Source organism: Mustela lutreola, chromosome 11 (genome assembly GCF_030435805.1).
Source record: "Mustela lutreola isolate mMusLut2 chromosome 11, mMusLut2.pri, whole genome shotgun sequence".
Lineage (NCBI taxonomy): Eukaryota > Metazoa > Chordata > Mammalia > Carnivora > Mustelidae > Mustela > Mustela lutreola.
Window position 1 is genome coordinate 21,205,586 of NC_081300.1, and position 22,355 is coordinate 21,227,940.

A 22,355-nucleotide genomic window follows, 5' to 3' on the forward strand; every position below is an offset into this window, starting at 1 on the left:
TCTACCCAGGTAGCTGCCTTAGAAATGTGATAACCATGTGTCTTGGATTTCCAGGATATTCTCAATGTCAACTATTTTGTCTTTGGTATCTATAGAGAAATTCTAACTTATAGTGACACATGTTCTATATTTTGCCTAACAAAATGTTATTATTTTATTAAAAGGCACAGAACCCCTTTAATTTAAGCTTTCATAAACACATTTTTTTCTACATTATAATATTCTACTATAATTTCATTAATTCAAAATGTGAGAGGGGTGTGGGAGTCCGCAATAGGTTTGAGACGAGGACCAAACCAGGCCCTGACTTGTGCTTCCTTTAAAGTCTGAATAACCTAACAAAAGGTTTAGGACATGAAAAGTTGAGTAACACTGAGAAAGGGTCTGTGCTATGTGTTGTGTGCTCACCTACGTGACTTCCCACATGCTTGCTAAACAAATGAGAACAATTTGGTTGGGGTCATAAGTTCGTGGCTGGTCCTTGCTGCCCTAGTACAGCCCATAAATCACTTTCAGGTTTACTGTATCAGTACAGAACAATTGTACTGGCATCAGCCATTAGGCATCACGAGGTCTGTTTATAGTTAATTGTGAAACTTATTATGGGAACTCGTGGTTGTTTAACTAGACACAGATGTATTGCTTCGCCTATTGTAATATCACTATATATTTGGCCTTAATGCTTTGAATAAACTTAGCACTGTTGGACATCCTCCTCAGCGCTCCTCCTGCCCCCATCTCTCTGCTTCTCGAGTTCTTTTCTTCATCCTCTTACCCTCACGTTCCTGGTCGATTTGTCGCGCTGGCCGCGACAGAAGGGATTCTCTTCAAAGTAGTAAAAAAAACTTAAGGTGGTAACTAAAAAGAAAGGCAAAATTATTTTTACTTCATATTAGTTTGAAGCTAAGTGCTACCATACAATTCTATAATTTGATAATAGTCCATGGGGAATTTCAGTGTTTTAAGATAGAGCAAATGATATAAGTATTTAGCCCTGTTTATCATTTCAGGAAACTAACATTCAGGGGTTAGGTCTTCCTTTAGGTTTAGTTAAATACCACTAATTTAATCCAAGAAGTGGAGAATTAGAATTAGAACTTGGGTTCTAACTTCCATTAGTTAATTTATATTATAAAAATAAGATCTTACCAACTGGAAAGTGAATCAATCAGATAACTACATCATTATTAAATAGATAAATTGCAGGATAAAATGTGTGGACACTAACTTGAATAAACTGTGTACTGATAGTACACAGAAGTATGTTTCAAATCCAGTGGGTATAATTCAAGAGCCCCAATACAACGCAAAGACAATTTACATTCTCTAGCACCAACAGATAAAGAGATATTGAAGGATCCCAGGAAGGTGTTTCTTATTTCACTTTATTAATTACATTAAACTCTCATTTTTCTGAGAGTTCTGTAAGGAACCTTATTTCTGTCTCAGATTGGAATTGATTTTGCTTTCATCTGCATCATTTAATTTGTTCTAAAAGGCTCAGTGGTGGTGGTATCAGGAGGAAGGATCCTCAGTCAAATCAAAGAAAGCTAAATTAAAACTCAGGAATATCCTGAAGGAGAAGAATTTTTCTTTTTTTCTTCTGTTAACACTACAAACAAAGAGGCTGAGATGAACGCCAATGGGTCTGTTACAGGAGAAAGATATATGAAGCAAAACTGTGAAAATATGCCGAGTAAATATTAAGAGACTTTGGGTGAAGGCTGAGGAAAAATCAAAGTGGCAGGAGCACAGAAGCTATAAATCCACTGTCTTTGGTTTCCAGTCATTCATGGAGTGATTTATTCTCTCATTCATTTCTTAATTTTAAAAACAAATCATACCCACGGCTCAGCCTTGACTCTTTCTAAATAAAACCCTCAAGCTCTTAACAAAATGCTTAGAGTGGGATTTAAGACAATTTAAGAGTTTCTCAAAATAGCATCAGATCCCACTGTTGCACTTTGAGAAGACTGGCATTTTCTCTCAGGAAGCAACGTGCTCAGGAACCCGATTCATCTGGTCGATGTAACCCTCCAACATTCTTCTCACAAGGATGAAAACGGAACAAACACAACACCCTGCTACATACAGATGGTTGAGTTAATTAAACTTAGTTTAGGGAACCCATCCCTGTTCTTAAAGCTCTCCTGAGGTAGGGCCAGTTTGGTTTCGATGCCCTCCCACTTCCGTGACTGTGAGTCTTTTTCAGCTCAGCCTGAGAGCCCGGCCCCACTGGTGTTCTACCATGCTACACCTGCACCACACCTTTCCTGGGGTAGCTCGACCGAGAGGCTGTTCCATGCCTTCCTCGCTTATAGTTTTCCTTTCTCCAGAGCCTCACTAAGTGTCCAGTGTGTGGAAGTTCTGTGGGTGATTAGGATTTCCCAGAATGCTAACACATGAGAGTCAGTTAAGCTCAGTGGGGCTGGTTTCTTGTCTAAGCACAAAGGGTTAGGACACTAGCGAGTACCAGCTGGAAGATGGTCAGGCTCATAAATGCAGCCAGATAGAAAACGTGCCCTGCCACATACGTCCGTTAAGACTGCACTGACACTCCTACGTCCCGTTCTTCAGTCCGTACATCTTCCTGTATCCTATTTCTAAACGCTTTACTTCAAAAGTTGGAAGATACAATACAGATCAGCGAATGGGTCATAGGACTGTTTCAAAGAGAGAGAAACTAAGATATTAGCAAGGGAAGAGGAACAATTATTTGTTGGAGAATCTTTCTCTGACACAGTGTGTAGCATGTAGTTGTCAAACCAGCAATGGATGGGTCCATGCCTCGGGCTTTCAAGCCGGCATCATGCCTGAGGCCAAAGGAAAAAAAAAAAAAAATCAAGGGAAGAGCTTATTACAGCCAATTCAGTGAGAAAGTACAGCTGAAAGGGACATATCAGGCAAGATTTGAAAAGTGCTAGAGAGGCAGAGAGGCAGAGGATAACCAGGATATTATTGCTGATTCCCACAGCTAGCTGCCACAAGGTTAATATGCTGGTTATGGATGTTGCTGGAAGGGGATAAACTGAATTAAAGCCATCTTTCCATTCTAAACTTTGACTTTGATGTATCATCCTCTGCATGTGCTATAACCTAGAACTGCATAATATGAAAATATTTTTAAACCCTTCCAAAAGTTTAATTTCTGAGAATCAAGCATAGCCAGGAAATCCAAACTCTTCTGAATTTCTAGAATCTCAAACTAAACACTCCACCGTATTGTAACGGCATTGAGTGTGGCAGTCATTCCTGCAACAAACATCGATTCAATGCCTAGAGTCTGCCTGCCAGAATGGGGAAATACTTTCAGAGGATCACACAACTCCAACATTTTATACGTAATTGTTCAGAGGGCCATGCATTGGGACCTGATGAAGTCCATTCTCTAAATGTTGTTAAAGGAACACCTGCCATCACCTGAAAGGAAGAATCTGGCCCAGAGAAGTAAAATCAAGCAGAAATGCCAAGTGGGTCTCCACATGGATGCTGTTATTAAGTCTTCAAGTCTGGCCCTCACTCCCTCAAGTTATGGACCTGGAATCAACAAAAGGCAACCTTTTGCTCAGGTCAGAGGATAAGGGAATGTGTGGTGAATTATGAAAGAACACAGGAAGAGACTTGTCAAAAATTTAACTCGAGAAGGTGATAGGTCCAATGGTGACCTCTCTCCTCTTAGGAACCAGCTGTTACCTACTTTCTCTGCTGGGCTGAAGAGCGCCGGGTGCAAATCACGGCCACGATCACTACCACCAGCACTGTGATGACGCCAACGGTGATCACCGTGATCACAAGCAGGTTGCTGTTCTTCTGAGGAGTGACACTGCCATGTGGGGGGTGCATCTGGCCAATGGGTGGCTCTGGGGAAAGACAGGCAAATGGAGATCAGATTTAGGGAGTTGTGACAGCTTGGTGTTTAGCAAGCTGTTAAGGATGTGAAAGTCCCTATTGTTCTGGGCATTTCTGAAGCTGGGAATAAAAGCAGTGAAAAATGAGAGGAAAGAGCAGTTATCTACCTAAGATAAATGAAATATATGTCCACACAAAATCTCGCACAGGAACACTCATAGCATCGTGATTTAGAATAGCCAAAAGTGGAAACAACCCAAATGTCCGTTGACTGAAGAATGGAGAAACAAAATGGAGTTGTTCCATACAAGGGAGTATTACTCAGCTATAATAAGGAACCTACACGCGATACACACTACAACACGCATGTGCCTTAAAAAAGGTTATTCTATCGGAGAGAAGCCAGACACAAGAGCTCAATATTGTGATTCCCCTTATAGGAAATATCCATAATAGGCAAATCTATAGCTACAGAAAGTAGATTAGTGTTTCCCAGTGGATGGGAGGAGTGAATGGGAAAGGGCTGCGAATGGGTATAGGTTTTCCCCTGGGGGTATTGAAAATATTCTGGAATTAGATAGTGGTGCTTGTGGCACAACCTTGTGGATATACTAAAGATGCCTGACTTTGTGCACTTTCAGAGGGTGAATTTATGGTATGTGAGTTCTATCTAAGTTATTTATTTAGTTATTTATTTTTAGAGAAGAATTAACCTACCATAGTAAGTAGAAAGTAGGGAGAGGAGGAAAAAGGCTACTTTGTACTGTGAATATTCCAGGGTGATGAGAATCAAGGAGTCTGTGCTTTATGAGAAAATACTTTTTATAAGATGATGTGAAAGACAAACTATTTGACACCAATCACGCACAATTTATTTCCATTTTTGTTTTTAAAGAAACTATCCATAAAACACATTTAATTTTCAACCTGTTAAGAATGTATGAATCCAGGGCGCCTGGGTGGCTCAATGGGTTAAAGCCTCTGCCTTTGGCTCAGGTCATGATGCCCGGGTCCTGGGATCAAGCCCGGAATCAGGCTCTCTGCTCAGCAGAGGAGCCTGCTTCCTCCTCTCTCCCTCTGCCTGCCTCTCTGTCTACTTGTGGTCTCCGTCTGTCAAATAAATAAATAAAATCTTTAAAAAAAAAAAAAAAGGTATGGATCCCTCTTAAATGTCAATCATTGGGTTTGAAAGAGTGTCATTAAGTCCTGATATAAACCTTCTCCTGTGTTGCGATAGTACCTCAGGGTAGACGATATTTTGGTGAAAATAACAGACTAATAAGATATTTTTTATAATTTGCTTATGTAAGTGAGAGTGGTTTAAGTTGCTTTCTTTAAACCCTCAGTGATCAATTAGAAATACTGTGTTCTATACATCATGTGATTCATTACAAGTCACAGTGTTTTAAAAAGTAAATGTTAGCTTATTTTATTTATCACTTAATATAAAAAGTAGCAGAAAGCAATGAGTTCAGATGTTTTCCTAGACCCGAGTTTGAATGTGCTTCTTTAACAAGCTATATTAGTTTTCGGTACCTCCTCAGTAAAATATTTAGGCCATTGGACCCTCTGTGCCTTTGCCTATAAAATGGAAATAATAATACTTATTTTATACAGCTATTGTCAGAATTAGAGAAAATATACAAAATAATCAACTTAGCACCTGATAGGGAGTAATATAATTTCATTGTACTATGAAAACATTAAATAAAATGTTGCTTAAATTGATAATCTACCATACCATTTGGGATACTTTTGATGTAAACTTCCCAACTACAAAATTCTTAGAAATAATACTCAATGTGAAAAATAAATTAATTTCTCAGAAATGAATAGAAAACCCAGTTCTTGCTTCAAAATCAAAACATTATCTTTTGACAGTTATTTAAGAATCAATGCTTTTTTGAAACAATAGTCACCTAAATTTAAGTTATTGCTGAGTCATTATTATTGGAAAAATATTAAGCACTTCTGATAGAACTTGAATCTTTGGAGAGAAACTCATCAAAAGTGTTTAAATAGCACTTTCTGTTAAAAGATTCTGTTTCTAGGTGAAAGAAATGATTTCCTTGAAGTAATTCTTACATTTACTACATAGGAATGAAGTAAGTAATGAAAGGTCAGAACTTTCTGTAACATAGTTTTACTTACCGTTTAAAAAGTCATTTTACTGTAGTATCTCAATATGCCCTTTCTGTGCTTAATAAATTAATTGATTGGAATAAATTAACCTTTTATGTGAGAGCTTCCAATGAAGACAGTTGGAGATATCATGGGTTTTTATTAGCATGACTTAAATTTAACAGTTCACCATTTCTGACCAACTTAGTTTGAGTCCTACAGAGCAGTACAACTTGCGAACATTTTTAAAACCTTGTAAACTAGAATTTTTCAAATTTCTACTCATTTTTTTCCCTTTCCACCCAGAAAGACACCACATTTCAAGTCAGAAAGTAATGACTCTGGACTCTGCTGCACATTAGTGAGATTATATTGGTGCCATTTGCCTCGGAGAGTTAGGGATCTTGAGGACTCCCATTATAAATCTTTGACTCCAGGCCTTTATGACTTCCTCATAAAAGCTCCCATCAGTTTAAAACTTGGTATTCAGGATCTTTCATTAATTTCCCAATCTCAATTCAAAGCCTGAATAATCAGAATATTTGATATCAAGTGCATAGTTCAGAAAGTCAAGTGGAAAGGACTCTTTTGATACGGTTGACCCTCATTATTAGTAGTAATTTGTTCTATAAAGTTGCTGTAAACACTGAATTAAGGAATACTAAGTATAGCTTCTGGAGGCAATTCAATGTTAGGTTCCTGGGAGTCTCTGGTTACAACATTTTTATCAGTCAATGCATAACCTTGTTTTATGGGTGTTTCTGCTTAAAGACACTTTATTTAATATAGAATGTACATTCATTAACATTGAACTTACAGTAAACAACATGACAGCTCATGCTTGAGTGACACTTAATTAACATACACATTTTCTCCACAAGGTACATCACACGGCCTTTCGCACGTAGGAACACTGAGCAGCCCCTCATCACTACATATAAGGGCCACTTTAAACACTGATTCCCTCCACCAGAAAACTAACAAAAATAGGAACAATTGACACTAAATACACGGTAGAAAGGACACTTATTTATGCTATGAGAACTGAAATAATAAGGCAGAGGTTCCCCTTGTTCCAATTTGGCTGAGTCTGTGACTACTGAGCTACTTAAATTTTTGGCTGCTCTGCACATGTCCACAGATGACCATAGAAGTTCTACAGGTACTGATTTTGGTGGCTAAAAATAAATTTTAGCAGTAGGTAAATTCACAAATATGCAATCTGCAAGCAATGGCCATCAACCATGTATGTGGATGCATCAAAGACTGCTCCAAATTAGGAAAAAATTTAGAGCTCACAAAACTAGATCACTACCCTTAAGAGTTCTGAATGACAGTCTGAGTCCAGAAGAGGCCAGATAACACTTAGCACCTTTGGGGCTTCAGAGGGGGAGCTGCATGTAATTCAGAGATTTGCAAATATCCACCAGAACACGGAGATTATTTCATGAGATGATGGATATAACACACTGGCCACAGGCCCTGGCCCAGAGTTGGCCCTCAGTAGATATTATGTCATTCAATAAATTTATTCTATGTGATCTTTCCAAATTAAAGAAAAATACACTGTCTTAATACATCTTTTCTTGGTGTTATCATAAATAGCTTGGATGTCCATTGTCTGAGTCATCAAAGACCTAGATGTGTCTCATTAAAATTGATAAGGAAAGAAATAAATGTTTAAAAGTCACATGGGCATTCAATCCAGTTTTTATTTTCATGATGTTTGATTACCATAAAAGGTTTCATCTTTTTTCAAATAAATTCAGTAAAAACGATGGGCCTAAAGTCTTAGTAGTAATTGGAAAATTGGTTTTGTGAAATAATAATGTCTTTAATTTTTATAGTACTTGGGAGAGAACAGATCCAATGATTGCCTGGGGACTGGGCTTCTTTCCTACAATTGCAGTCTTCATTGATAACAGTTTTGTTATTAGAACACTTTGAGCTCAACATACATCTCAATAATTTTACAGGTCTTTGAATTCGAACAGAAATTCCTATGGCATTGAATATTTCAAAGCATCTCCTGCTGAAATAAGATGCTGATTGATATAGTCAATCAGCTGGAAAAAATTTCACAGATAATCTAGCCCAATGTTCCCTAAAATGAAATATTAATCAGCATTATGAGGTGGGGAGGAAGTTCCTTGGTCAATTTAGTTGAAAAACATATTTTTTTTCTAAAATCTCAGAATTTTGAACATGCTAATGTGAACTGTGGATTGCCAGAAGAGACAGGGCAGGGATGGTAAAGAGTATATCCAATTATTCTAGAAAAATATGTTGAAGACCAGTTAGGTGCTGGGGACATGATGCTATGATCAAAACACTGGTGGACCTTAAGGGCACTATGCTAATGAAATAAATCAGAGAAAGATAAATACTCTTTATGACATCACTTGTATTTGGAATCTGAAAAAACTGAACTCTTAGAAACAGAGTAAAATGGTAGCTAACGAGATGGGTTTGGGGGAAATGAGGAGGTATTGATCAAAGGGTATAAATTTCCAGTTACCAGAAGAATAAATTCTGGGGCTACAATGTACATCATGGTGATTACAGTTAATAATACTGTGCTGTATACTTGCAAGTTGCTCAGAGTGTAGATACTAAATTTTCTTACTACAACAAATAAACGGTAATTATGTAATGGGATGGGGTTGTCAGCTAAAGCTATGGTGGTGATTGTTTTTACATATAAAAGTCTATCAAATTAACACACTGTATACCTTAAACTTAGGCAATGTTATTTATCTATGATACCTCAGTAAAGCTGAGGGGCTTATGGGGACAGAATTCATTCAAGTATTCAAGAAGGCAGAAAGGAAACTGTAAGAGGCACACATAGTTGTGATATAGCCATAAGTCTGTCTAATTGGTGAGACCAGAAAAGGAAAAAAAAATCAATATATATTAAGTGGCCTATCTCTTCTATTCTTGAAACATGTACCTTGTCTGGATCACGTGACGGGAGTAGAATGTCAGGTTACGTCTCATCTGGGATCAACCCATAACTGTTAGAAGGGAGCTGTGAAAGCTCCTTTTCTGAGCTGTTTTTCTGGAAGAACAGAGAGGGAGCATAGCCAGGCTACAGAACCATTAGGAAGTATTTATAGGGCCATGCTTATATTATTTCCTAATACTTTACACATCATTATCTTCTTGTATATTATGTGGTTTGAGAATAGTTTCCAAAGTAGAACATTGTGGGATGGCGGCAGAGTAGGAGAATCCTAGGTTTGTCTCATCTGAGGAATACAAGTAGTAAATATCAAATCAGAACACTGTGATTGCTCCCACCCCCCACAAGCCTCTCAAAAAGAGGCATGATTGTTTTGACCTCATGGAGGTTACGACTTTCTGGAAAAGATTAAACAAATCATGAAGTAAATACATATAAAATTACGACCATAATTGGCATTTTTTAAAAACAGTAGAGTTCAAAAGAAAGATGTAATATGAAACCATAATAGTCCTTGTAGGAGGAGGGAGGTCATAATGAAAGACCTCACTATAAAAGTAACATTTAGGCAGAATCATGGAGTACCCTAGGAGTTAGCACCTATTTCTTTACAGGGGAACTGAGAGCAGATCACGTGTCTGGAACACTGGGAGCCAAAGGGAACTGGCACAAAATGAGGCTGGAAAGAGAAACAAGGGAGAGACCAGCCAAGATGATGTTAATGTTCTCCAGGAGAGAGACAGTAATACAGCTTCCACTGAGGTGCTGGCCAGGCAGTCAAGGAAAGCAGACGGACACACAACACAGTCTGAAAGTGGACGAACAAAGCAGACTGCAGGTGGCAGAGTTAAAAAAGGAAGCGTCAGGTACAGACTTGAGCCATAGTCCTGTGTCTGAGGTGAGGGAGAGGGAGAAAGACCAGTGGGAGAAGAACAAGAGCTCAGTCTTGACTATGTTGGGGTTGAGATCTGATGCTACATTATAAGGAGACAGCTAGAAGGTCCGTGTTAGGAATGTAAATTTGGGAGCTGGCACAGAGAGCGGCGTAGATGAGGTCACCGAATCAAGTGCGGAGTCAGCAGACATGCTTTTTCAAGACCGATACCTCTAGTGTTCAGGTAGAAGAGGGGGAATTGGCAAAAGAGACATGAGTGGCCCAGCCAGGTTCCTAATCCTCATTTGACAAAGGACATTTTTTTTTTTTTTTCTTCCTCAGAGCTTCTCATGGGACCTGTTTACCTTGAAACAACCTTTGGGGGATATCCGTGGTTTTTAACTGGGGAGATTTTGCTCCCCAAGGGGAAGTTTGGCAAAGTTTAGAGACATTTTTGGTTCTTACAACATGGTAGAGGGGAAATACGCCTTGTATCTAGTGTGTAAAGTCCAGGAATCCTACGTTACCTAGGATGGGCCCCATGACAAATACTTGTCCAGTCTCAAACGGCAATAGTTCTGAAGTTGAGAAACCCTGATTTAGCTTAACACCTTCTAGGTTCAGATGAAAAATTGAGATCCCAAAACTTTAAGTGACTTGATTCCTACAGTCTTAATTCCTGGCAGAGTCATTCGAGAAGGGGCGAGGGGTGGGAGGTGGGGGGAGCCAGGTGGTGGGTATTATGGAGGGCACGCATTGCATGGAGCACTGGGTGTGGTGCAAAAACAATGAATTCTGTTACGCTGAAAAGAAATAAAAAAAATTAAAAAAAAAGTCATTCTAGAACCTGGGACTTGGGATTAGTCTGGGATCCTTAAAATCATTTGCCATAGATAATGGTTGTTTGGTAGGTAGGCAGAGCCATGTGTAGACTAGAGCTTGAGAACCTGGAAGACTCCAATGACTTCCTATCAGGGAAACAACATGAAGTTTTATTTCTGGACCTTTCTCTTAACATTAAGTTGTCTGCTCAATATCTTATAATAGCTTGCCAATCTCAGAATTATCAATTCATGCAAATATGGAAGAGCTTTAGTGCAGACTTTATTTAGTTAAAATGTTATTAAGTTCTGAAAATAGTAAAACAAAATTTTTCAAAAGTAGGGAGAAAATAATTATTTTTTCTCCTAAGCACACAGAGTAAGTCATGTTTTAAGGGCACCTAATATGACTCTGAATATTTAAAAATTGATTAATAATATCGACTTTTTAACAATATTTTACCAAAGCATCAATGCCTATCAAACTTAATTTGGTATCTAAAGGTTGAGATCAATATAGCAACTTATTTTGAGGAATCCTAGACCTCTTAGCTAAAATTACTAATTTAACAAATTACAGACAGAGCCACTGACGAAAAGAAATTGGTGATTTATCTTCCCCAATGAGAAAAGCAGGGTTGAAGGAATTGTCACTGTTTTTCTTATTCATACAAATATAAACCACAAAATCACATTTTTAGAAGTTGAAGATTTTCCTGCTTTAAGAATGTGGACCATAAAATTGAATGCACCATAAAAGTAAAATACGAGCATATCAGTACATATTAGCTTTGATTCTACCTGCCATCAACAAGAAATTTAGGATGCCTCTTCAGTTCCCTCAATTTAATTAAGGGCTTCCAACTACAAGAGTAAACATGAACTATTGCTTTGTTTTTCTTTACTTGAATTCCAAGAGTGCATTTTTAAAAGAGTGGCATTCTGTAAGAGAGAGTAAGTGATTAGTGAGGTCTAAATTTATTTGCAACTAGCTTGAGTATCCTGACAATAAGCCATTATTCTATTATAATTCTTTGAAGGATAAATTCCAGGAAGTGTAGGGAGAGACAGGAAAACTTAATAATAACGTCACTCTAAAAGGAGCTATATGAAATTTTTCGTGGTTTTGAGGTTCAAAAACTCAGATTTTAAAATACTTTTGTTGATGCAGACTCGGTTGGGTGGGGTCAGTGTTTTATCAGTCAAGGTTTCATTTGCACATTAATTTAGAAATTATACCCCCTTCCTAAGGCTTAAGACATTAGCAGAACTTTAATTAGGAAGGTAGGGTTTCTAAGATGCCTTAGCTGATTGGCTTGCAATAACCTGAGCTAAAGTTAAATGACATATTTACCATCATTTATGGGTTAGCCAAACAGAATGGGAAACAGATGAACTTTGCCCTCCATTGCCCATGTCTCTCAGAGGTTATCAATTCACCTTAATTAGTCCAGTAGCTTGTAACAATTTGTTATTCCAGTAAGGGCTCTAAAATGATTCAGGTGCTTTGTTCATCCCATTCATTTAACAGGAAATATCTAAAACGTCATTAAGTGATGCCGAAAAGTGCGAAGGGGTGATGACAATAATCTATCTAAACTAGTTCAAAGTCACTGGCTGTCATTCCTCTATTTTATCTCCATGACTTTCTCTGGTGAGATAACATATATCAGACTCAATTTAACTGCAATTATCTTTCTCACGAGGAAGCTTCAATGGCAAAAAAAAAAAAAAAAGCAATGACATGCATTTCCCTTAATTACTGTCACTGCCATTCTCTTCATTTGAGGTCTGACTCCTCTGTAAAGTTCTTGTTGACTTACCTGTTTGTGTCCATCGTGGTGCGGGGTTTCTTTTCAGAAACCTCCCTTTAGTTTGAACATGAAGTTCAAATAGTTAATATCACACTTTGAAACTTGATCCAAGATGAGGACTGCTAGATTTAGTAATTAAGAATTTAGGAGGCTCTGTTAAGTTTCAAGTATTTCTAGTTGCCTGTTTGTATGTACCTTGAGATGCATATATACACTGAGATAGGAACTCTTTGCAACATTTCCCTTTATTTAGAGGCAATTACAAATGACTGAAATTTTCACGGGCCTCCTCTATTTTGAGTTGCTAAATTTGGCAGTTTTATCCAAAATGAAAGCTCTTCAGGACATGCAGTTTAAGAGAACACATGGCTCTCTGTCTGAGGCTTGCACCGACTGTACCTTTGACACACATGACCATGTCTGAGCAGAGAGCAGGAACTGTGAAGGGACAACCGTTTCTGCTCAGTTAACCATTCTGGCTCTCTCCTAATTTCCTGGCACTCTGTCTCTTCAAAAAAACACCATCTTGGGCGCCTGGGTGGCTCAGTGGGTTAAGCCGCTGCCTTCGGCTCAGATCATGATCTCAGGGTCCTGGGATCGAGTCCCGCATCGGGCTCTCTGCTCAGCAGGGAGCCTGCTTCTCTCTCTCTCTCTCTGCCTGCCTCTCTGACTACTTGTGATTTCTCTCTGTCAAATAAATAAATAAAATCTTTAAAAACAAAAAAACAACACCATCTTATGCCAGTATAGTTATGCCCTTAGCTATGGATGAATTCCAGTTTGAAACTCTCTAGAGAACAGCATCTGAACATCAGCTCTGCAGGATAAAATGAAAGAAGATGATGTTAATTACTGGCATGGACTCTAAACCTAGAACATCCCGATCTCAGGGCAAAACCCACTACAATGCTGTTTTCCCACCCAATTTCCATAAGAACCTTCTTTACCCTCCCTCACATGCCTGGGATTTGTTTCACTTTCTTTCATCTTCCCGGAGTGTATTTCTCTGCCTGGTCCTGGGTAATTCTCCTTCGTTTGTCTCTCCTGTGGGGGTCTAGCTTTCAGTATACGGGTTTAGCTCGTAGTGCGCTCCCTGGATGCAGTGAGGGCTTCGTAGCCATTCTTAACTGACTGCTTGAATGCGTGAAGTGAGTTTGGCATATTGTTGAGGCTTAAAATTTGAGGCAAAATAATGAGATGATAAAACCTGCATGCTTTTGGGAAGGGAGCCACCATTATCTAAACCTATTTAAGGAGCATGTCTTTGGTCTGTTTTCAGTCCCAACATATCCCTCCTCTCATCTTTTTGTTGTGAGCTCCCCAAAGTGTCCCTTGTGTGTATGAGAGTCTGGAAACTACCAGGGCCAGGTACTAGCTATACCAGGTGTCTAAACCTGAAATACCTATAGGAGACAATAGTGTTGCTTAATGAGGGAAAAGGATCTGTGTGCAAGACAATAGTGGCGAGGATTGTAGTACTCTGGAAGGAGCTTCCTGGATATAACTTTAGATAGGTCTGATTGGAATATACTGAAGAAGCTTAAATGTAAGAAATTATACTTGTGTGGTCAAGTAAATGCATTATTACTGGAAGAGGGTGTGTGTAGCAATTACAAAAGAAGAGGTAAGAGGTAAAAATATGTCCCTGAGTCCACCACTGGCCAGAGGAGGGGGCACTGAGTCTTTATCTGGGCATCTGGTCTACTCCACAGACACATATATCCTCTTTGGGGAAATAGATGTATTAAGTTATCATAGCCCAGAATAGGAAATAATCATGTAACTCACCCCCTTATTCTAGTTTCTCACCCAGCAAGCAATTTTTAGATTGCAGTTTTGGCTTCCCATATGGATTTTTTAATAGGAGACCACCCAAATGAATATTTATCTATCCAGTAATCAAATTTCTCATGAAATCCTGCTAAAATGGTTATATACATCTATTGTGTTATTTTCATAAAATAAAACAGTATACAGCAGTAAAGATAAATGAAAGAGAGGTATTTGTAAACATATGGATAAATCTTAAAAACAAAATTAAAGAGGAATACAAGTTGCAACAAATACATATAGTATGATGCCATTTCTATAAGGTGACAACTGTGTATAAAATAGAACATTTAGGAGAGTGGTTACCTCAATGAGGAATGGAGGACATGGTGGCAAGCATGTGATAAGTCAGACATATATCAATTGTAAGAGATCTCAATTGTAAGTTGACTATTTAATATCTTAATCTTGTTGATGGATATACAGTGTTCATATTTGTATTTTTAATATATGGAATATATTTATAGTAAACCATACCAAACAACAGCAACTGGAACAATTTTATAAAAACCTATAAAAGCTTTTTATAAAAGGAATTTAGTGTTTATACATCAGTCCTGTGGGAGTTTGGCTAGTATTATTCCATTCTCCCACAGTTTCCATGTCAGCAAAACTGAGGACAAGGTCCTAGAAGACAGCTCCAACACCAACAAGCTACTTCTATGCAGTTAAGAGATTACCTCTGTCTGCTCAAACCCAAAGCATGTGAGTGATCCATTAGAGCGAACAGAAATAATTTTTTTAAAGATTTTATTTATTTATTTGACAGACAGAGATCACAAGTAGACAGAGAGGCAGGCAGAAAGAGGAGGAAGCAGGCTCCCTGCTGAGCCGAGAGCCCAATGTGAAGTTTGATCCCCGGATCCTGGGATCATGACCTTAGCTAAAGGCAGAGGCTTTAACCCACTGAGCCACCCAGGCACCCAGAAATGTTTAATGTTGGCAGTGTAAAGAAAAATTAGCAATAAGGCGCCAGAGGATTCTGGAGAGTAAACTCTCTAGGCAAAAGGTTCCAGCGACTTCATTTTAGGAAGCTGATGGGTTTATTTCAAACTACCTTAGATATCACCTTTCTCTAATAATATTAAATTTTTGGAAACATTTTAAGTACATATAACACTTTAAAATCTAAATATTAAATTGTTAACAACCCCTCATCACTTACAAAAGTGATTTTTCTAAGCTTTTCTAACTGATTCTGTTTTGTACACTTGTTGACTCTCACTGGCACTGTCTGCTGGCAAGATATGCTACAGGTTTGCTAATAATTTCACATTTCTATTATCCCCACTAAAACCCTAGGTCTGGGGCTCTGAACACTTTCAGTAGTTGAAAAAAAAATCGCCTCAGACACTCTAGAATTAACCATTTAATTAATATAACTAATTCAATAGAACCTAATTGATAGACTTACCATTGAGAGTGCTTCTATCAATCAAATTAGTATCAACTGGCCAATAACCTCCATCTCCATGACGACCTGTTTGTCGGGAAAACACAAGAATGTTAGGGATACAGAGCGTGAAAGCACTGTGAGAGAAAACAGACAGAAATAATAAATATTTTAAAACACACAAACAATTGATCAAGGTGTTGTGGCCAGCACAGAGAAAGGCTCAGAATATTAATTCCAGTACACTTTGTGAGAAAATGTTATTTTCTGTGTGTGACAAAAATCTGTCATGAATAGAGACTCTTTTAAACAAGCTAAATTCAATTCCTCTCTGAAATGTCGTCTGCCCTCTTTTTTTTTTTTTCCCCCAACCTTCTTGCAAAAAGTATCCCCAGTTTTCCTGGTCATCTCAGAACAGAAAAGGTGCTGGTCATGGCCCCTAGAGAGGTAGAGCCCCCCCACGCCTTTCATTCTGTAAGAGGTCCATCCATCTGACGTGACTTTGTGGCAAATTGGCATTATTACTCTACAGCACATTTTGTCTTATATATGGGTTTTGAGCAGTCCTTGTGGTATGTGGCAAACAGGTGTCTGGGAATGAGATATTAGATCGGGAGTAAAGAATGGGGTTACGGCACCACACACATACCTGTTCTGAATATTTCTTACAAACACAGCAGGGAAGGAAGAAGGCTTCTTTAGTATCACATTACTGGAAAGACTGCTTTCCAGTAGGTGTGCAACAGTTGTAAAAGCAGTCTTTAAGAGCACAGAGCCAGGAAATAACCAGAATTGTATCATGATCCAAGTTTAATTAACGGTGATTCACTACAGGTAATACCTTTTTCTATTGGCACATTTGTAGACCTATAATTATTTTGTTAGATTTTGAATTCTAGAATATCTGTTAGGCTGACAATTATAGGAACACATTTGGGAGTTGAATTTATATGCAAACACATACAAGAATACAGCTAATATTCCATTTATTCACTTTGGAGAGTTCTCTCCGCAAGCAGTTACTACCAGTATGATGAGGTAGAGGGAGCCAACTGAGGCAGTCAGCCACAATAACACAGGTTGTTTGCTCACATGCATAGATTTTCTTCTTCTTCTTCTTCTTCTTTTTTTTTTTTTTGAGATTTTCATTTGTTTTAGAGAGAGAGAGAGAGCCCAAGTGGGAGGGGTAGAGGGAAAGAGAATCTCAAGCACATTCCGCCACTGAGTGCAGAGCCCAATGTAGGGCTCCATGCAGGGATCACTGGGTCGGGAGGGAGGGGCTCCATCCCAGAACTCAGGGATCATGACCTGAGCCAAAGGCAGATGCTTAACTGACTGAGGCCCCTAGGTGTCCTTATTTTTCTTCCTCTTTAAGGCTTTCAAGTCCTGCTTTTGTGACATTGTTTGGCATCCCAAACACGCCTCTCACTAACACTTTCCCAAGATGTCATTTTATTTGCAAAACTGTTGTGAGTGAACAACTTAAATCTTGTTAACAGGCCATTCGTTCAGAATTCTAGAAATTCTTCTCCTAGCAAGCCAGAGCTGAAGTTAGGATGTCAAGCTTCCAACAAGCAATGCATACATTAATCTAATCATATCATCTTCTGTTTTCAGCATAAATTGATAAATTTAAAATCTGCTGGCCAGTGACTGTGGGTTTATAAAGCAGGTATTAGGATGGAGGCTTCCCATGGAAAAAGGCAGGAGAGAAGCAAATGAAATAAGCAGCAAATGTGAACATTTTGGTGGACCTACTAAACTGTGGACAAGCCTTTTCCCAGATACCTTACTTGTGTGACTCTGACACATTTGGGGTTTCAATGAACAGAGAATAAGCTTTGCCCACGGGACACTGTAAGATCAATGCTGGAAGAAATGAAGTGAGACAGAAGTTCTGTATGAATATTAAGATAGCTTTTCTCACATCTGAAAGTAGCTAGATTGCAAAGCAGTCAGCCAAAAGAGATGCTAACAGTCCCATCACTTAGGCCAGTAAAGCAATAAATGATTCCTGGTGGGAGAAATCCTGTATTGGCTGGAAATTAGGTAAATAGTCTGTGGAGGATTTTCCTTTTCCTCTAGCATTCTGACAAATGTCTTTTTAATGAAGTTTCTCCATCTCCCAGCTAGTTTGTAGTAAGATGCAAAAACAAGCCCACAAGCACATCCATATATTACCCAGACATAAAATTCTATGAGTAGGGTTCCCCCTGGATTTAGCGAGGCTATTGATTACACTGTGAATTTCAATAGGTAGGAGAAAATCAGATGTCGGATGGTTAGAGCTCTATGCCAGATAAAGGAATTCTGGAAATGCTTTCTACAGAAGAGAGGGCAGCTTAAAACTTGAACATTCTACCCACACAATCTAGTGTATTGACATTGCTTAACTTTTTGTTGGTTATAATTAGATTGATACTACAAAAGAAAATTAAGTAACTCTTAACAAACCCAACAGAAAGTACTTTAAAGAAACTTGATATCATCAGCAAGCAAGATTGGATTTATGGTAATTTAGAGTCCCTGCACCACTTCAGTAAGGAAACACAAAACTCATTTCTGGGATATTGGGGAGTCTGGGGATCTCTTCATCTAAGGATGCGAGAATAAAATTTTAACTTGGTGTCCTGGTACGTTTCTATTCTCTAAAATATGTCTTTTAACTTACAGAAAAGCTTCCTTTGTGAGGAAAATAACAAGCTAAAACAGACCAAAAAAAAAAAAAAAAAAAAAGACTGTCCCATTGCCAGAACCACAAAGTTGTCACATGAGGGACACTGAAGACCAAAAAAGGCACGGAGTATCATTGCTTGCACTTCACAGTATTTTTAAGGGCTTTTTGATGTGGATCAAATACCGAATGTGTTTAATTAACTTGGTTAATTTCATAAGCACTGATCTAGGGAAACAGAAGATGAATGTGATTCTGCAAGATGGAAAGTCAGTTGACGCAAAAGTATAAAGTATTGTCTGATCCCAGAGGTCTTTGTTTTATTAGTGGAGCATAAAACTGGTAATAATTCATTCAAAGTTTATTAAGGGCCTGCTAAATGCAAGGAGCAGTCCTAGATCCTCAAGGAAGTGGTAATAGAAAAACACGTAGTAAGTGAGGATCCTGCCGTAACAGAGCAAGTAGGTTCACTCGATCCCGATTCTACATAGGATTAAAACCAGCTGCAGATGGTTTTTAATTTGTCTTGACTTTAAAGATTTAAGGACAAGTTAACCCATCTTTTATTAGAAAATCATTATTAAAATATTAAAATAAATATTAATAATAATAATAATTTAATAGTACTAATTTAATAATTAGTACTAATTATTAGTAATAATAATTAGTTATTATTATTACTAATAATTAGTACTAATTATTAAATTATTAAATTATTAAAATAATCATTTAAAAATTTGTCTAGTATTGTTGAAAGAACTACTTGCAAATAAAAATAATGTATTATTTTCAGCCTCGTGTCTTCTACCTAAATTAAAGCTCCTGATTATTTTTGCATACTACATTAAATCTCTAACATTTTTTGAAATAGAAAATTCACAATAAATATATGATATTTACATATAACATTTGTAAAACTAATGTAATACATTTCAATGTATACCAGCTTTCTTGTATTGAAATAAAGCTCAACATGTTTCAAAAAAATTGGAAATGGGCATGTTTTCTTTTTTATATAATTAGTAGTATCATGACTTTATGTGACACAGTAATCAGGATATATTTTTATGAATAAACTATTATATTCTGCAGAAAATCTTGTGTTAATCTCTAACTATATTTTCTTTGTAATAGAAATGAGGGGGAGGAAAGGAATCAAGATACTAAAAAGTAATAAATTCATATATCATAAAACCAACTAGGTATTTTATCCAGGTAATTTCATTTCACCCAGGTCATTTTTGATAATTAAAACAGATGTTTTTTACTTTTCCTTAGGTTTTGAAGCCAGGAAATGGTACTTTCAGAAAGAACAATAAAACAAATGAGCCCATGGTTAACTTTGGAAAGAGGAAGTATATGACTATTTTAAGAATTATTAAAAAATATTTATATATTTCTAAATTTCTTTTATATGGGTACCTATTAGGTAAGTCCAAACCAGAAATTTCATGTTCCTCCTCTTATTTGCATTTTTACAGTATTATAAAGTATGAAGCCATTTAAAAAGTAAACTTTTATATTTTCTTCCAACAATAAAGGATAGATCTCAGAAGGAGACTTCTTTTCAACTTTTTTTTTTTTTTTTTTGGCAAGAGACATATGCTCCCTTGAACAAAAGTTAAAGTCTCCATGATTTCCCTACCATATACTTCCTGGATTGAGGGGAAAAGTGGGCAGAGGTAATATGACCTCCTGTAAGAAGTGTGTTCATTATGATATTCCTTGGTGTTTACCAAAGTGACGGTATACTGTGTTCTCAAGGCTTGATGAGTGACTAATGTGAATTACAATGCTCAATGATATATTATTAATGTGAACAAGAGTCTATGTTACAATTATTATACAAGTTATTTTCTATGTTCTTTTTCTTTTTTTTTTTTTAATATTTTATTTATTTATTTGACAGAGAGAGATCACAGTAGGAGAGAGGAAGGGAAGCAGGCCCACTGCTGAGCAGAGAGCCCGATGTGGGACTCGATCCCAGGACCCTGAGATCATAACCTGAGCCGAAGGCAGCGGCTTAACCCACTGAGCCACCCAGGTGCCCACTATGTTCTTTTTCTTACATATCACTTGAAATATTGTTTTTATGTCTTTATTGTGATGTGTGTCTGTGTGTGTGTTTGTATAAAATGAAACATTAATGTTTACATTAAGTCCCTACTTTTAGCAGTCATGGACAGATGGAGAATCCATGGTAAAAATATTTATCAGCACCTAACAAGGATTAATTTAACTGGGATTTCTAGAGTCTGTTTTTTTTGTTTTGTTTTTTTGAATAGATATTCACAAGTTCAGGGAAGAGTTAATAGAAAATTAATGTGCAGAGGACATGAAGAAAACTGGATGTGGTAGTTCTGATTTATTCTTTAATCTCTCTTCCCTGAGGGAGGATAAGAAGGGTCCTCTGGAATGGTACCCACACAATCAATCCTGAGAAAAACCTATGGTCCGTAATCTAAATCGAATGAACAGATTGGTCAATCTAACAAATGTTCAATATACATTCTCTCAAGGATGCAGAACACTGAGGTATCTTCTTGATCTTAGAATAGCTTCTGTGAAAATAATTCTGGTGATAATGATGGAAACTGAATTGATTTTGTGTCCTGTGTACGAGTGGATAAAGGATATCTATTAATGACACCTGAATACAGTTTTATGGTCCAATACACAGATCATATGGAGATCTATTTTGAAGCAGATGATTTTTCAGAGGCTGAGAAAATGTCTAAGAGATCAATTTATCACAAGGTTGATGATATTGCTGACTTTGAACAAAGGCATCAGGATATCTAAAAACCAGAGAGTGAGATCATAACTCATACCTAGGATATTTCAAGTATATATTAATGGAAAAGAATTAATGTGCTCTCCTGAACACATGCTTTCAAGTAAATATGAAAGAAAGCTCAATGACTGAAAGAAACTAGAATGTTACTACTTCATATGTACGAGAAGCTAACATGCCTGCCATATATTGGTGCTCAACAAATCCTTTTTGCCTTCCTTCCGTCACAATATCTCCTTATATTTGTCACCTGTGGCAAGTCTAAGAGCAGTAAAATTTGAGAATGGGAATGTATTTGGTGACCTACTCTGAGTTAGACACAACATAAGAGAACCGTGTATGTGATTATCCATCTATCCATCTTTTCCTTGACCATGAGAAGCACTTTTTTTTTTTTTGGAGTTTGAACTTCTGACTTTATGCAATAAAATATGGATAGAATAGAATACAAGGAAAAGCAAATTCGTTTTTAAAATCTTTAGAAATCAATCTAAAATTTAAGATTATTTTTCTACAGACAAATATATGAATTGGGTGACCATACAGTTATGAAAACCAGGCCACTTTAAGAATGAAAGAGCATGCTATGATCAATTATGCCCAGATCTGGGTATTATTCAGGGCACTTCTGTGCAAAATGGAAGTTGCAGTCATCATAGACAGAAACAATTTCAATAAATGAACCTCTAATTTCTGGCTCTTGGTTGACATCTCCATTTGATTTTGGGTCCTGACTTCCTGAAGTTCTTTGCAGTGTGGCAACTGACAGGTAAAGAAGAGTTGCCTGAGAAATGTTCTAAGGTAGGAAAAAAGTTTGCAAACATTGCATTCTTCTTCCTTTGCAAGCACCAGAATAAAGCAGCAATATCCCAGACTCTCTGGTATCTGAATTCCATGAGGATAGATGTCAGCCAATGAGAAGAAAAGAAAAAAAAATATATATATATATATCAATCATATGGTGATTATGGAATTTTCTCCTCTCTCCTTATATGCATTCTTGTCTATAGTATATCTGGAATAATGGCCAACATATGGGTCTAAGACATCCCTTTTAGGTGTGGTCTTGCCTTAATCAAAATCTAAAAAGCCTCCTGTTTCTCTAAACATGGGCACTCTCCTGGATGACTACATCTTCAGCTAGCTCATTCACTCACTAAAATGTGGAAGATGAGGAAGAATCTTTCATGGATTATGAAAGAACAACAGTTCTCAAATCT

At 37.4% G+C, this 22,355-nt stretch overlaps 1 protein-coding gene across 1 annotated transcript in view; it reads right to left on the reverse strand.

Moving 5' to 3' along the window:
* The window catches only part of DCC (DCC netrin 1 receptor), a 769,602-nt gene that overhangs the window by 68,863 nt on the left and 678,384 nt on the right, over positions 1–22,355 (reverse strand). Inside the window, exons 21-22 of the mRNA XM_059139941.1 lie at positions 15,689–15,754; positions 3,698–3,860 (exon numbers count right to left, since the gene is read on the reverse strand). Coding sequence (XP_058995924.1) covers positions 3,698–3,860; positions 15,689–15,754 — 229 coding nt within the window. The remainder of the gene's footprint in view (positions 1–3,697; positions 3,861–15,688; positions 15,755–22,355) is intronic.